This window comes from Mauremys reevesii, linkage group 17, assembly GCF_016161935.1.
Source record: "Mauremys reevesii isolate NIE-2019 linkage group 17, ASM1616193v1, whole genome shotgun sequence".
Taxonomy (NCBI): domain Eukaryota; kingdom Metazoa; phylum Chordata; order Testudines; family Geoemydidae; genus Mauremys; species Mauremys reevesii.
The window spans coordinates 33,144,914-33,156,299 of record NC_052639.1 but is presented as its reverse complement, the minus strand read 5'-3'; the positions used below and the strand labels follow the sequence as shown (position 1 = coordinate 33,156,299).

Below are 11,386 nucleotides of genomic sequence, written 5' to 3'. Positions count from 1 at the left end.
CTCCATGTGCCTAGGGGCCGTGAAACCCAACTGGACCCTCGCCAGAGGTCAAAACTCCGTCTTTCCTCAGCATCCTCTGCAATGCAGTTCTGCACTGACCATAGACAAATCTGTGTCACATGGGAGAGAGAATTGAAGAGCAGCATGAAAGAAACTGAATTTCTTACCCAGTTCCGTTACCAGAGGAATACAGTGTTGGTTTTCATATTGATTTGAGTGTTTGATTTGTAAACCTTTCAGGTTTGAATTCCTTGAAGCTGCCCCAGTGCTTTCCAGGGTCTGTGCTCAGAAGCTATAGAAACTCGGCAGCGTTGGCACAGAATTTCAGTCAAGCTTCCTGAAGACCTTAAATCCAGGCCATTTGCTCTTGGTTTGTCCAACCTAGTTCTCAGTGTCCCCAGGGCTTGACCACCATGTCCGACCTTCCTCACCAAACTTGGAAGTTAAATGACTGGAAGCCTTTTGGATCTGTCTGCAGTCTTCCTGTGCGGATGCCTGGGGGGACCAGGAGCGGTTAGATCAGCAAGAATGGAGAGAAGAGAGGAGGGGGATTTCAGTACTAGTTTCCTTCCAGCTCTGTCACACTGGGCAGTACAATCTCCCCTGAACCTTCTCCTATCAGGGCATGTTCTGAGTCAGTGTCTGACCCATCCACCACACTGCAGTAGGATTCAGCTGCTAAGAGACACTTGACCAAATGCTGGGTCTCAGTTACACCCCCAAATAGCCAGAGGAACTGCACTGAGGTCAGGCAAGTTCCTCGGGACTGAGCCTAGCGTAACAGAGCAGAATGTTGCACAGTCTGGTGGTCACACTGTGCTGGTCACTCGGTGGTCAGATCATGGTCACTGTCCTGGAAACAGCGGTGCTAGCTTCAGGAACAACAACCCATTAGGGGAAAGGAATAAATACAACCTTCTCTGATGGGACTTGCCCTGCCTCAGCCTCCCTGCACCAGTCGGTGTCTCCTCTCACAGACGCCTTTCCTGCCCACTTTCCAAGCCTCTCCCTGGGGAGGGCAAGAGGTGGCCAAGCAGGGAAGGTCTGACTTCTCTTTCTGAATCTGCAGATGTGCCATTGAGCTGTGGAAGGCCCTGGGGGAAGAACCACAGCTCCCCAGGGAGGTGCTGCAGCAGCTGCTGGACAAGCTCCAGCAGAGACACCGGGAGGAGAAGAGCGGCAATGTGTCTCTGGCTGTAAGTGAGGTTTGAGATGTCACTTTGAGAACCCGCAAGCGCGGGGAGGATAGTGCATCTGTGTGTGTCTGTGAGCTTCACCCCTTCTTAGCTTCAGGCCACGGCTCCACTACACAATGAAGCCGACCTGCGTAATCTCGGCATACAGCCGCCACAGCAATTCTATCCGTTGTGTGTGTCTGCACTTTGCTGCTTGTGTCGGCAGTGCACGTCCTCACCAGAAGCGCTCGTCTCGATTGTACGGTCAGGGTGGGGCATTGTGGGAAGGCTCCTGAAAGCCAGTTGACGTACGCGACGTTGTGTCTACACTGACACTGCATCGACCTGGACTCTCTGCCACTTGTGGAGGTGGAGTTATGAATTTGGCACCAAGGGGCAGTTCTGCCAATGGGAAGGAAATTCCATAGTTAGGGTGATGCTGGGTGAGGGGCCTTGCATTGACATAACTCTGTAATGCAGACCAGGCCTTAGTGTGTCCTGGCCACCTCCTAGCAAACCAAAGAGGTGTAAATAAAGCTTCACCCAGGAAAAGTTACTGATCTGAAGCGGTTTATCTGCTGGTGCCCTGGCTCTGTTTGCCGCTCTAGGTGGCTCTTTAGTGAGCAGGTGAAGTTCGGGTGTCTCTTGGAAGTATCCAGGTTTCTGGCTCTCTAAATTGTGACTAGAAATCTTCCCAGCATGGGATCATGAGATGTCCAGTACTTTTGACTGGGCCAGAAACACTGGGTCTACAAGAACAGATCTCCTCAGGATGGTTTCAGCCCGTGCAGTCATGGCTGGAAACCCAAAGCACAGAGTCTGCACCATTAAGCGAAATAATGGGGAATAACATCATCCAGACTCCTCTGACCTTTCCGTAGGGCTCCATCCTGCTTCCGTTCCAGGAATGGGTGAAGGTTCAGGACCCTCCAAATGTCTCCTCCTCTCAGGAGCCAATCCTCTTTGTAATAGGCTGGGGAGGAAATGAGACCTGAGAAAAGGACAATAGCGAATGGCAATGGGGCAGGTGGCAGATTGGGCTAGTGGAGTGAAATTCTTTCCCCCCTCCAGGCAATGAGGACCATTTACGAGGTCCTTTTCCTATGGGGATACCGAGAAGCCATCCTGGAAATGTATCCCCAGATGCTCATCCTCTGCGTCAGGCAAGTGCAGTATGTGATGGATCTGCACTTGCCAGGGACCTACATGGCCAGCACGACATCCAGCCCCGAGGAGGGATCCAGCTGCCTCAACCCCCTAAGGTAATGACTGAAAGGAAAAGGAAGAACAGATGTGCTCTGCTAAACACATGTAGGCTGTTCATGGCCATCATTTGTTCGGGTGCTATAGTTAGCCCAGGCTCGCTTACACCAACTAAGGATCTGGCCCCACATGCCCGCTTGAGTCCTGTTACCTGTCACAGTAAAGAATCAAGTATTCAACCGCATTGAGTGATGACATCAACCATCTTAAGAAGCTACAGTGTCACTAACTGGTTACAAACTCAATGAAACTGCAGTGTCGACAGGGCCCATTGGGCAGGGGAGCACCATGATATCACACTGGATCTATCCTCGGGGAGGCTAGCTCCTGCTGTCCATACTGTGTGTGCCAGGGCGTGTGCAGATTTGCCATGATTGGGGCTGATCTCGTTGCCTGACACTGGTATTTTTTGTCTTTAGCACGTCGGTGGAGGCTGTGAAGACTCTTTTTTCCATGCCCGGATACTGGAAGGAATTTGCCAGCATCCAATTTCAGCAGGGTTGGGACATGATAGCCTCACGATATTACTACTCGCAGGGTGTTGGCGTGATTGCAAGGTAGGAGCCCAAAGTTTCCTCTTCAGTGGGTCTCTCTTGGGAATGGGATTTCCGTGTGAAATGTTCCTCTGTTCCAGGCTGCCATCTCAGCCCAGCAACTAGAGAGGAACTCTCTCCCCTTGATAACCACAAGGGACTTTCTGCTCCATGTTCCAGAGCCATGATCGAGTTTGAGAACCTCAGCTCCCTGCCGTCTTCAGAGAGGCCGTCACCACTGTTCAAAGGGAGAAGGAGGAGGAGCAGAGAAATATCGCCATAACTTTCTGCACTGAGGTGAGATTCATTAGTTGACAGGAGAGCAGCTCAGGCCAGTAAGCTCTGGGCACATTGTCAGCAGCTCAGCAGCCTTCCAGCCAGCTAGCTCCTCTCCGCACATGGATGGTGGTGGGGCATGGCACAGAGAGGGAGGGAGAGACAGGGTGAGATCGCTCCTGGCTGGATGTACCTAGGTGGGATCCTGTGACAAGAGGAGATGTTTCTCCGGTGCCCCAAGGCCATGCTTCTCTCCTCACCTTTTCCTGGGGTTCTGCTTTCTTCTGCCCCAGGGTCTCTCCATGGCACTCAGTGGGGCCTGGAGATTCCCCTTTCCCTGGGGGTTTATTTGTGACTTGTGCATTAGTCTAAGTTCTGGGAATGAGCCAACTGAAAGAGCAGCAACTGGCTCCCTACACACCGGAGACGTTGTATGGGAGTAAGTGGCCATTTGGTAGAGATGAGTGTCCAGGGGACAGACCCCACAGGAAGACCTCTGCTCCTCAACCCGATGTTGATTTGGCTCTTTCCAGTTTCTCCAGAGTCCTTCCATTGAGACAATACTGACAAAATCAGAGCTCCAGGCACAGCTCATGGAATGGACCCAAGATAAAAACCCCATTGTACGTCGGCTCAGTCTGCGAGGCCTTGGCAGTATTGTGCTCCAGCCAGAAAAGGTGAGGGGCGTGGATTGCCCGGGGGACCGAGGAAGCCGATGTCTATCGAATCGCTCAGCAATGAGAGCGAGATCCCCACACAAGTCTTGTTGTTTAACGCACAGCACTCGAATGTTGGAGGTGCTTTACTGAGCAAATCAAGGCACGACGTGGTCCCTGCTCCCGTGAGCTGACCCCTGATTGCAGATGTGATGCAGTGGGGAGGCGGGTGAGCAAAGACAAAGGTTACAGTGAGAAGCTGGCAGAGAGTGACAGGAGAATGACTTTGTGCCCCATTGGGCGGCTGTGCCAGCCGTGGTGTCTCATAGGTGGGAGTGGGATGGGCCAGCATATGCCCCAGGCTGTCATCCAGGGTAGTAATGAGCTGCCTTCTCCATTGCTGCAGGTGCACTCGTTACGGGCCCAGCTGCCAGCGATCATGGACATGTTCTGTGACACGGATAGAGGGCGTGTCATGGGAGCCATGCATCAAGCTGCAGACATCATCTACCTCCTGGATGGGGAGGGGCTTGGCTCCATCTCCCAGGACATTGCAGTCAGCCTTCGCCCCTTCATTGATGACGTAAGGCTGGGAAACACAGGAGAACCCCATTCCTCCCCCCCCCCGCCTGTCTCTGGTGCCCTTGTCTCTCTCTTCCCATCCCCTTCCCTCCCACCCCTCAGCCCTGCCATGAAGCCTCCAAGGTGCCCCTGCCCTGGGTGGGGAATCGCCTGCTCAGCCACCTCCCTGTCAGAGCTCTTCTCCGCAAACCTCCGCATCAGCGCCCTGCTCCCCGCCCCTGCTGCCGCCTGGCCTCGGGGAGAGGGGTCCTGGCACTGGGCAGATGACCAGCTGTCTGGAGAACACCGGCCCCCAAAGAGGTGGAGATTCCCAGCAGGAAAGAGGTGGGTCGGGAATCTCCCGGCTCTCAGGGGCACCAAGGAGCAAAAGAACTGCTGTGTTTTGTAGCAGCACCTCCCTGTAAGGCTCCAGCAGCTGCTCCTCCCCTTCCCCAGACCAGTCTCCAGCAGCCTTCCCTCCCTCTCCCTAAGCTTCTAGGGGTCTAGGATTCTGTGCTCTCCAGACAGAAATTGTGTCTAGGACACCATGGGGCTGCACTGCCCTGCACAGTGTCTCAGGCCTTGTTCTACACAAGATGTCTATGGCGCTGGCCTGGTGGCCTCACTGCTCCCGCGACCCAAGTCAGTTAACACGGGGGAACCGGAGCAGCGTGCGGATTATGACTCTGTCACGTTATGCTCTGATCCTGCCTGGCTTTAACCGGGCTTCCCACTCCCTGTGTGTCATTGCCAGGAGAGGGACAGCGTGCGCTCCGTTGCCATTTTACTGCTTGGCAACGTGGTGAGCAGCGTGAAGGACCCGGACAAACCCATCGTGCAGCAGAAGATGATCCACTGCTTGCTCCCGCTCCTGCTGCACCTTGAAGACCGGGATGAGAGTGTGACACTGGTAAGTGCCACGGTCATTATTTCCTTAAGAGTAAAGAGCCAGAATCTCCTGGGGCCCCCACTCCATTAATGGCCAGAGCCCCTTGCCCAAGCAGAGTCTTCTCCTCCCTGCTTAACTCCATGCTGGAGCCCAGTGCCTCATCCATTCTCACAGCACACAGCACAATTGGGAAGAAAAGCCTTCTTCTGGGAAAGAGCCCTGACCCTCTCCTGCAAAGACGGGCCTCAGGCCTTTGGGCTGCTGCATCCAAAGGTTCATTACAAGAGGCAGCAAAAGAAAAGGGAGCACAGATCTGTAAGAGCCCCTTCAGTTCAGGGAGCTGATATCTGCCCACAGCCTTCTGGAAAGTGGGTGCAGCTGCCCTGACTTCTTCCCTGGAGCTTCTGAGAGAACTTCTCCAGGTCCCAGCTTCCCAGAATTCACCGGACGTTGCCCTCTGTTGTTGGGCCAACTGGGATGTGGAGGGAAGCCTGATCTGGGGGCCCTTTGGTCCGACTCTTTGGGATCCCAAAGCTGACTCACGCTCTCATGCAGTCTCTTTGCACCTAAGGACTGAGCTGTGGAGATCTCTTATGAATCTTTCCAGGGCCGTCCATAGAGGGGCACAGGGCCTGGGACAACACCCCCTACTCTGCCCTAAGCCCCAGCCCCACTCCATCCCTTCCCCCAAGTGCCACCCCACCTCTTCCCACCGCTGCTCCGCCCCCAGCCCCATCCCGATTCCTCCCCCCAAAGCCCCACCCCCTCATTTCCCAAACGACGCTGGGCGCTGGCGAGGTGGGGCATAGCATAGTGGGACCGGGAGTACTGCGCCTGGCCCCAGCATGGCCCACGTCCTGCGTCCCCCTGAAGTGCGGGGCCCCCCAAAGCGCAGGGCCCTGGTCAACCGCTCCAAACCATCCAAAGACAGGACGGCTCTGGCTCGCTCCAGCCAATTCCCTCTCCTGAGCACACTCCTGTGTACAACAAATGACAGGAATCTCCTCCACTAGCAGGAAAAGCAGGAGAACAAGTGACGGGGAAGGCTCCATGTCCCCCAGACTGTCCCTCTCTCAGTGAGAACCCTCTTGGTCTCACCTTCTCTTGCAGAGATGCAAACTGACGCTCTTCCGCTGCGCAGTGTTTCTCAGGTGGGCTCATTTGAAGACGCTGTTCCGCAGCATGGCCTGGGATGGCTCCACACAGCTCCGGAAGTGTGCCTGGAAGTGCTTGGTAGGTGAATTCCTTGTGCCTTCAGAGTGGTGAATGGGGACTTGAGGGAGACCTTTAACCCCACACCCTGAGTACCCATCCGCTTCCATCGGGTGGCAGGACTCTATTCCAGGCTCTCTGCTGGTTCATTTCTGCAGGAGTTACAATCCCTTCACATTTTTGAAATTTTTCTCCTGAACTGTTAGACCTGCAAACTTTCTGAAAACAGAAGCTGAGGTTCTGGAGAACACAACAGTAACTCCAGAGAGGTGCTGCTATGGCGTATGGGCTCATACTGGCTGTTGCCATGCCCTGGCTCTATGCTTTGGCTTCCCTGGACTAGTCCCTGTGGGAAGAACATGTCATTTGTATATTGTGCGTTTCTTCCTTCTTTCTTCCTAGATGCAGAACAACAAGAGCCACATCCCCAAATTCCTGTTCCACGCCTTAGAATACCTGGAAAGCTCACAGACAACAATCAGACATTCTGCAGCCCTGTTCATTGGTAAGCAGAGCGACTTCACTTGAGCTTTTTTGACCTGCTTCCTTCAAAGCCCTTTTCTAGACTGCTGCTCTGTTCCCTCTCACAGCACCAGAATCTTAAAACTGTGTGTGTGTGTGTGTGTGTGTGACAGAGAGAGAGAGAGAGAGAGAGAGATTAACATGACTTCCAAGATGAGTGGAGCAACTTAGCTGTATCGATCGCACCAACATCCCCTGCCCACAACTCCTCTTTGGCTGCGCCTTGGGGAAACCAGCATGATGTGAATTCAATCTCCTTTGGAAATCAGTCTCTCAGTGACTTCTAGGCTTCTGATGCTTTATCTAATGTGCTTTGTGAACAGATGTAAGGAATGTATTTAATTTCCCAAGGGCTGTCTTGGGAGAATGGCTGCATCTTTCGCAGTTTTAAGCAAAGGATTTGAAAAGTCATGAGATTCATTGTCTGTCTAGGAAATACTATCCACCATTACTGTGACTTGTTGTCTGAAACAGTGACTGAAGATGGCATCTCCCGCCTGTATGAAGGTAAGGAAATACCTCTGTGTGTTTGTGCCTCTGTGGGAAGTTCATGGGTGCAGCACAGGGCCTGAAAACAGTTTGAATGTGTCCCTCTCTGTCTAAGGACAGTGTTTAAGGAAGAAGGATGATCACGTGAGCTTTGATCGAGGTGCCACAATATGTGTACGGGAGCAGGGAAATTCCATCCCTAGCTCCTAGAATAGACGTAGCCTTAGAACTGTGTGGGGAGACTGTCTTCATAGAGGTCAGAACATCTCTGAAGGAAGGCCTGACAGAATTGAAAAGGGCTGTTGTTATTATTAAGGGTGGTGGTGGTGATGATGACAATTACCCTCTGTAGGGAAAGATTCATCACTTGCCCTCCCTGTAATGGAGAGATTTCAGGCCAGGGAACCACTCATATCTTGGTTATCAGCTCATAGGAAATTCCTGAGTGCACATTGGGAACATCTTTCCCTGTGACCTCTTAAGGAACGAAGGCCCAGGGCCACATAGGATTTCAGTAGATGTTGTTAGGAGTCTAAATTCCTATGCGGATCTGTGCGTAAATGTTGGATGATTTAACACCTCTGCTTTTCTGTTCCATCCCAAGCAGAGTTGCTCCCACCTGCCTGTGTTTTAGCGTGTGGACGTGCGTATGCTGGGGGAGGGGAAGTTACGCACGGAATGGGGTCTCCTCTCTGTCCAGGGCTATTTTGGGAGTAGCTGAGTTGCTGTTTCTTGCCTGCAGACTCTTGGGTAGCTAATAGCATGTGGCAATGGCCATCTGAAGGGGAGGTTTCCTAGGCACCAGTCACATCAGCACCATGGGGCTTCCAACCTGCTTCCTCTTTGTTTCAGCTTTTCAGGAAGTGCCTTTGACATGTGACAGGACCACAGGGCACATCCTCAATAGACATTACAAATGGCTGCAGAAGCTTGGAAATCTCGTGTCGGGTTCCGCATTCGACTAGGGAACCGGGACCGACACAGAAGACCTCTTTGTCCTGCTATGGTACGCATAACAGCGTCTTTGGAACAGGGACTGAACAACGAGGTGGATATTGGCAGATGACAGACAATTGTGTAGGTCAGTGAGGCGTAGAGAAGAATTTGAAGAAGTTGAAAGGGATCTAATAAAGCCATGTGACGGGGCAGCACAATGGCAGATGAAAACCAGAGCTGACAAAGTCAGGGCCATACGCATGGAAAGCCCGGAGGTGAACAACTCCTACATATCGCTGGTGTCGGACATCAGAGCATGGACGGTTGGGCCCAGTGGCTGGAGCCGGGGTGGTGGGGCCTAGTGGAGGTCGAGCCGAGGGTTGGAGCTGGAGTGAGGAGCAGCTAGGGGCAGGGCCAGGGTGGGATTAATGATTCGCAGCCAACAGGAGCTGTAGGGGGCGGAGCCTACAGGCAAGAGCAGCTCATAGAGTATCACTAGCAGGGTTGGAAGGGACCTCAGGAGGTCATCTAGTCCAACCCCCTCCTCAACGCAGGACCGATCCCCAACTAAATCCCCAAATGGCCGGGGGGGGGGAGAGGAACGGCAGCGCGCGGAGCCGCCTCGCCCCACCCCAGCCAGGCAGAGCCGGCCCGGCTGGAACGCAGCACACAGGGGCTTTAGCGGCTGTACCACGGGGCCCCCCTTAGCCCTACTCCTTTCATGAGTGCATCACTGCCCCACTTCTGCCCCAGCCCCACACACGGTTACAGGGCAGAACCCTGTAGCTGAACTCTGAAATCTCTCTCACTGTAATGAAGTTACTGCAGAGTCAGGACAACCCCACCTTTGGGCTCCATGTCTGACATCTCTCCCCACTGCACAGAGCCCTACATTCACAGAGCTTCTCGCATGTGATTCCCTCAGTCATCAGAGCCAGGCGGAGAGAGGAGAAAGTCTCCCAGACTCCATTGCCAGCCCACAGGGTAGCGGAGGTTGTGGGGGGTTGGGTGCTCTCTTTACGCAATGCCAGCTCTCAGGGAAGTTACAAAGGAGCATTAGCAAAGTGTGGTGGTTTTGTGCTGTGGAAAACTACCCTGCTGGAAGGTTTTGTTCTTCTGATTTGTGTTCCTGCCCTTTCTCCCTCTTACAGACATCTAGAGGCTAACAGGAGCCAACCGAGCCCACCACTGATCACATCTCTTGGGAGACGGCAAAGCAGCTGCTGCATGGGAAGGAGGAGAGAAAAGAGGCAGAGCAGGATGTGCCGGGGTGCACCAGTCACACATACCCTCACAGTCTAGGCGGCGGAAGCCAAGCCCCTCCCCAGCCCTGCCGGACGTGCTACAACTGGAGCACCAGTGTGAAAGGGAGCAGCTCAGCTCGGTCTAGGCAGATGCCGAAAATGGAGGATGCACATTGTAGGCTCCAGTCCAGAAGCAGCTGACGCCCCTGACTGCAGAGCCCCAAGGTGCCGAGACCCAACCCCATCCCCGGGTGCCTGCAGACGTGCAAGGGAGCTCGGAGTCTCTGGGAGATTCCCACGCCGGGAGCCCAGAGACCCCCAGCCCATGGCCTAGAGACATCTCGTAGGAAGTAACCTGGGAGAACTAGCCATCGCCATGGTGACTGACGTCAGATGTTCTGGCTGGATCCCCACTGACTCAGTGCCGAACACATTGGCCATGGACAAGGCCCTGGGGTAGGACCCGGGGGGGGAGTAACAAGGGCCTGGGTCCCCCTACCCCGGCCACCATCCATCCTTGGGTGGCAGCCCACCTCCCCCATGTGCCACTAGACTGCACAGCCCCAAGAGGAGGGGCGGCCATCTTGTCTCTGAACTCTCAGCCAGACAGCCCTGTGCTGAAGGGCAGCGATATTGACTCTGCCCGTTGGGCCACACAGCACTGAGGGAGAGAGCAGCCATATTGTCTGGAGCCATCGGGCCACACAGGCGTGAGAGACAGGATAGCGGCACGGACACTGGTCTCTGGGCCACACAGCCTGCCGAGAGGGAGAGCGGCCGCACGGACTCTGGTCTCTGGGCCACACAGCCCTGCCGGAGAGGGCGGCCGCACGGACTCTGGTCGGTGGGCCACAGCCTCGACAGAGGGAGGGCGGCCGCACGGACTCTGGTCGTTGGGCCACAGCCCCGACGGAGCGGGCGGCGACGGACTCTGGTCGTTGGGCCACAGCCCCGACGGAGAGGGCGGCCGCACGGACTCTGGTCGTTGGGCCACAGCCCCGGAGAGCGGCCGCGACGGACTCTGGTCGTTGGGCCACAGCCCCGACGGAGAGGGCGGCCGCACGGACTCTGGTCGTTGGGTCACAGCCCCGACGGAGCGGGCGGCCGCACGGACTCTGGTCGTTGGGCCACACAGCCCCGACGGAGAGGGCGGCGGAACGGACTCTGGTCGTTGGGTCACAGCCCGACGGAGAGGGCGGCCGCACGGACTCTGGTCGTTGGGACACACGGCCCCGACCGAGAGGGCGCCGACGGACTCTGGTCGTTGGGTCACACGCCCCGACGGAGAGGGCGGCCCCACGGACTCTGGTCGTTGGGCCACCCAGCCCCGACGGAGAGGGCGGCCGCACGGACTCTGGTCGTTGGGTCACACGGCCCCGACGGAGCGGGCGGCCGCACGGACTCTGGTCGTTGGGCCACGCAGCCCCGACGGAGTGGGCGGCCACACGGACTCTGGTCATTGGGCCCAACAGCCCCGACGGAGAGGGCGGCCGCACGGACTCTGGTCGTTGGGCCACACAGCCCCGACGGAGAGGGCGGCTGTACGGACTCTGGTCTCTGGCCCCACAGCCCCGCCGGAGAGGGCGGCCGCACGGACTCTGTTCTCTGGGCCACACAGCCCCGACGGAGA

General features: G+C 55.6%; 1 protein-coding gene and 1 long non-coding RNA gene across 2 annotated transcripts; both read left to right on the top strand.

Annotated features, from left to right (window-relative positions):
- The first annotated feature begins 3,212 nt into the window (after positions 1-3,212).
- On the top strand, positions 3,213-7,126 carry LOC120385016 (maestro heat-like repeat family member 5). The gene is made up of 6 exons (XM_039504101.1): positions 3,213-3,268; positions 3,781-3,924; positions 4,310-4,486; positions 5,219-5,374; positions 6,464-6,586; positions 6,968-7,126. The coding sequence occupies exons 2-6, from the start codon at positions 3,841-3,843 to the stop codon at positions 7,091-7,093; spliced, it is 666 nt and encodes a 221-aa protein (XP_039360035.1). The 5' UTR covers positions 3,213-3,268; positions 3,781-3,840; the 3' UTR covers positions 7,094-7,126.
- A 406-nt stretch (positions 7,127-7,532) lies between these two features.
- Positions 7,533-10,509, top strand: LOC120385014. The gene is made up of 3 exons (XR_005589207.1): positions 7,533-7,594; positions 8,429-8,582; positions 9,664-10,509. It is a non-coding gene; the product is annotated as an uncharacterized LOC120385014 (long non-coding RNA).
- Positions 10,510-11,386: the final 877 nt, after the last annotated feature.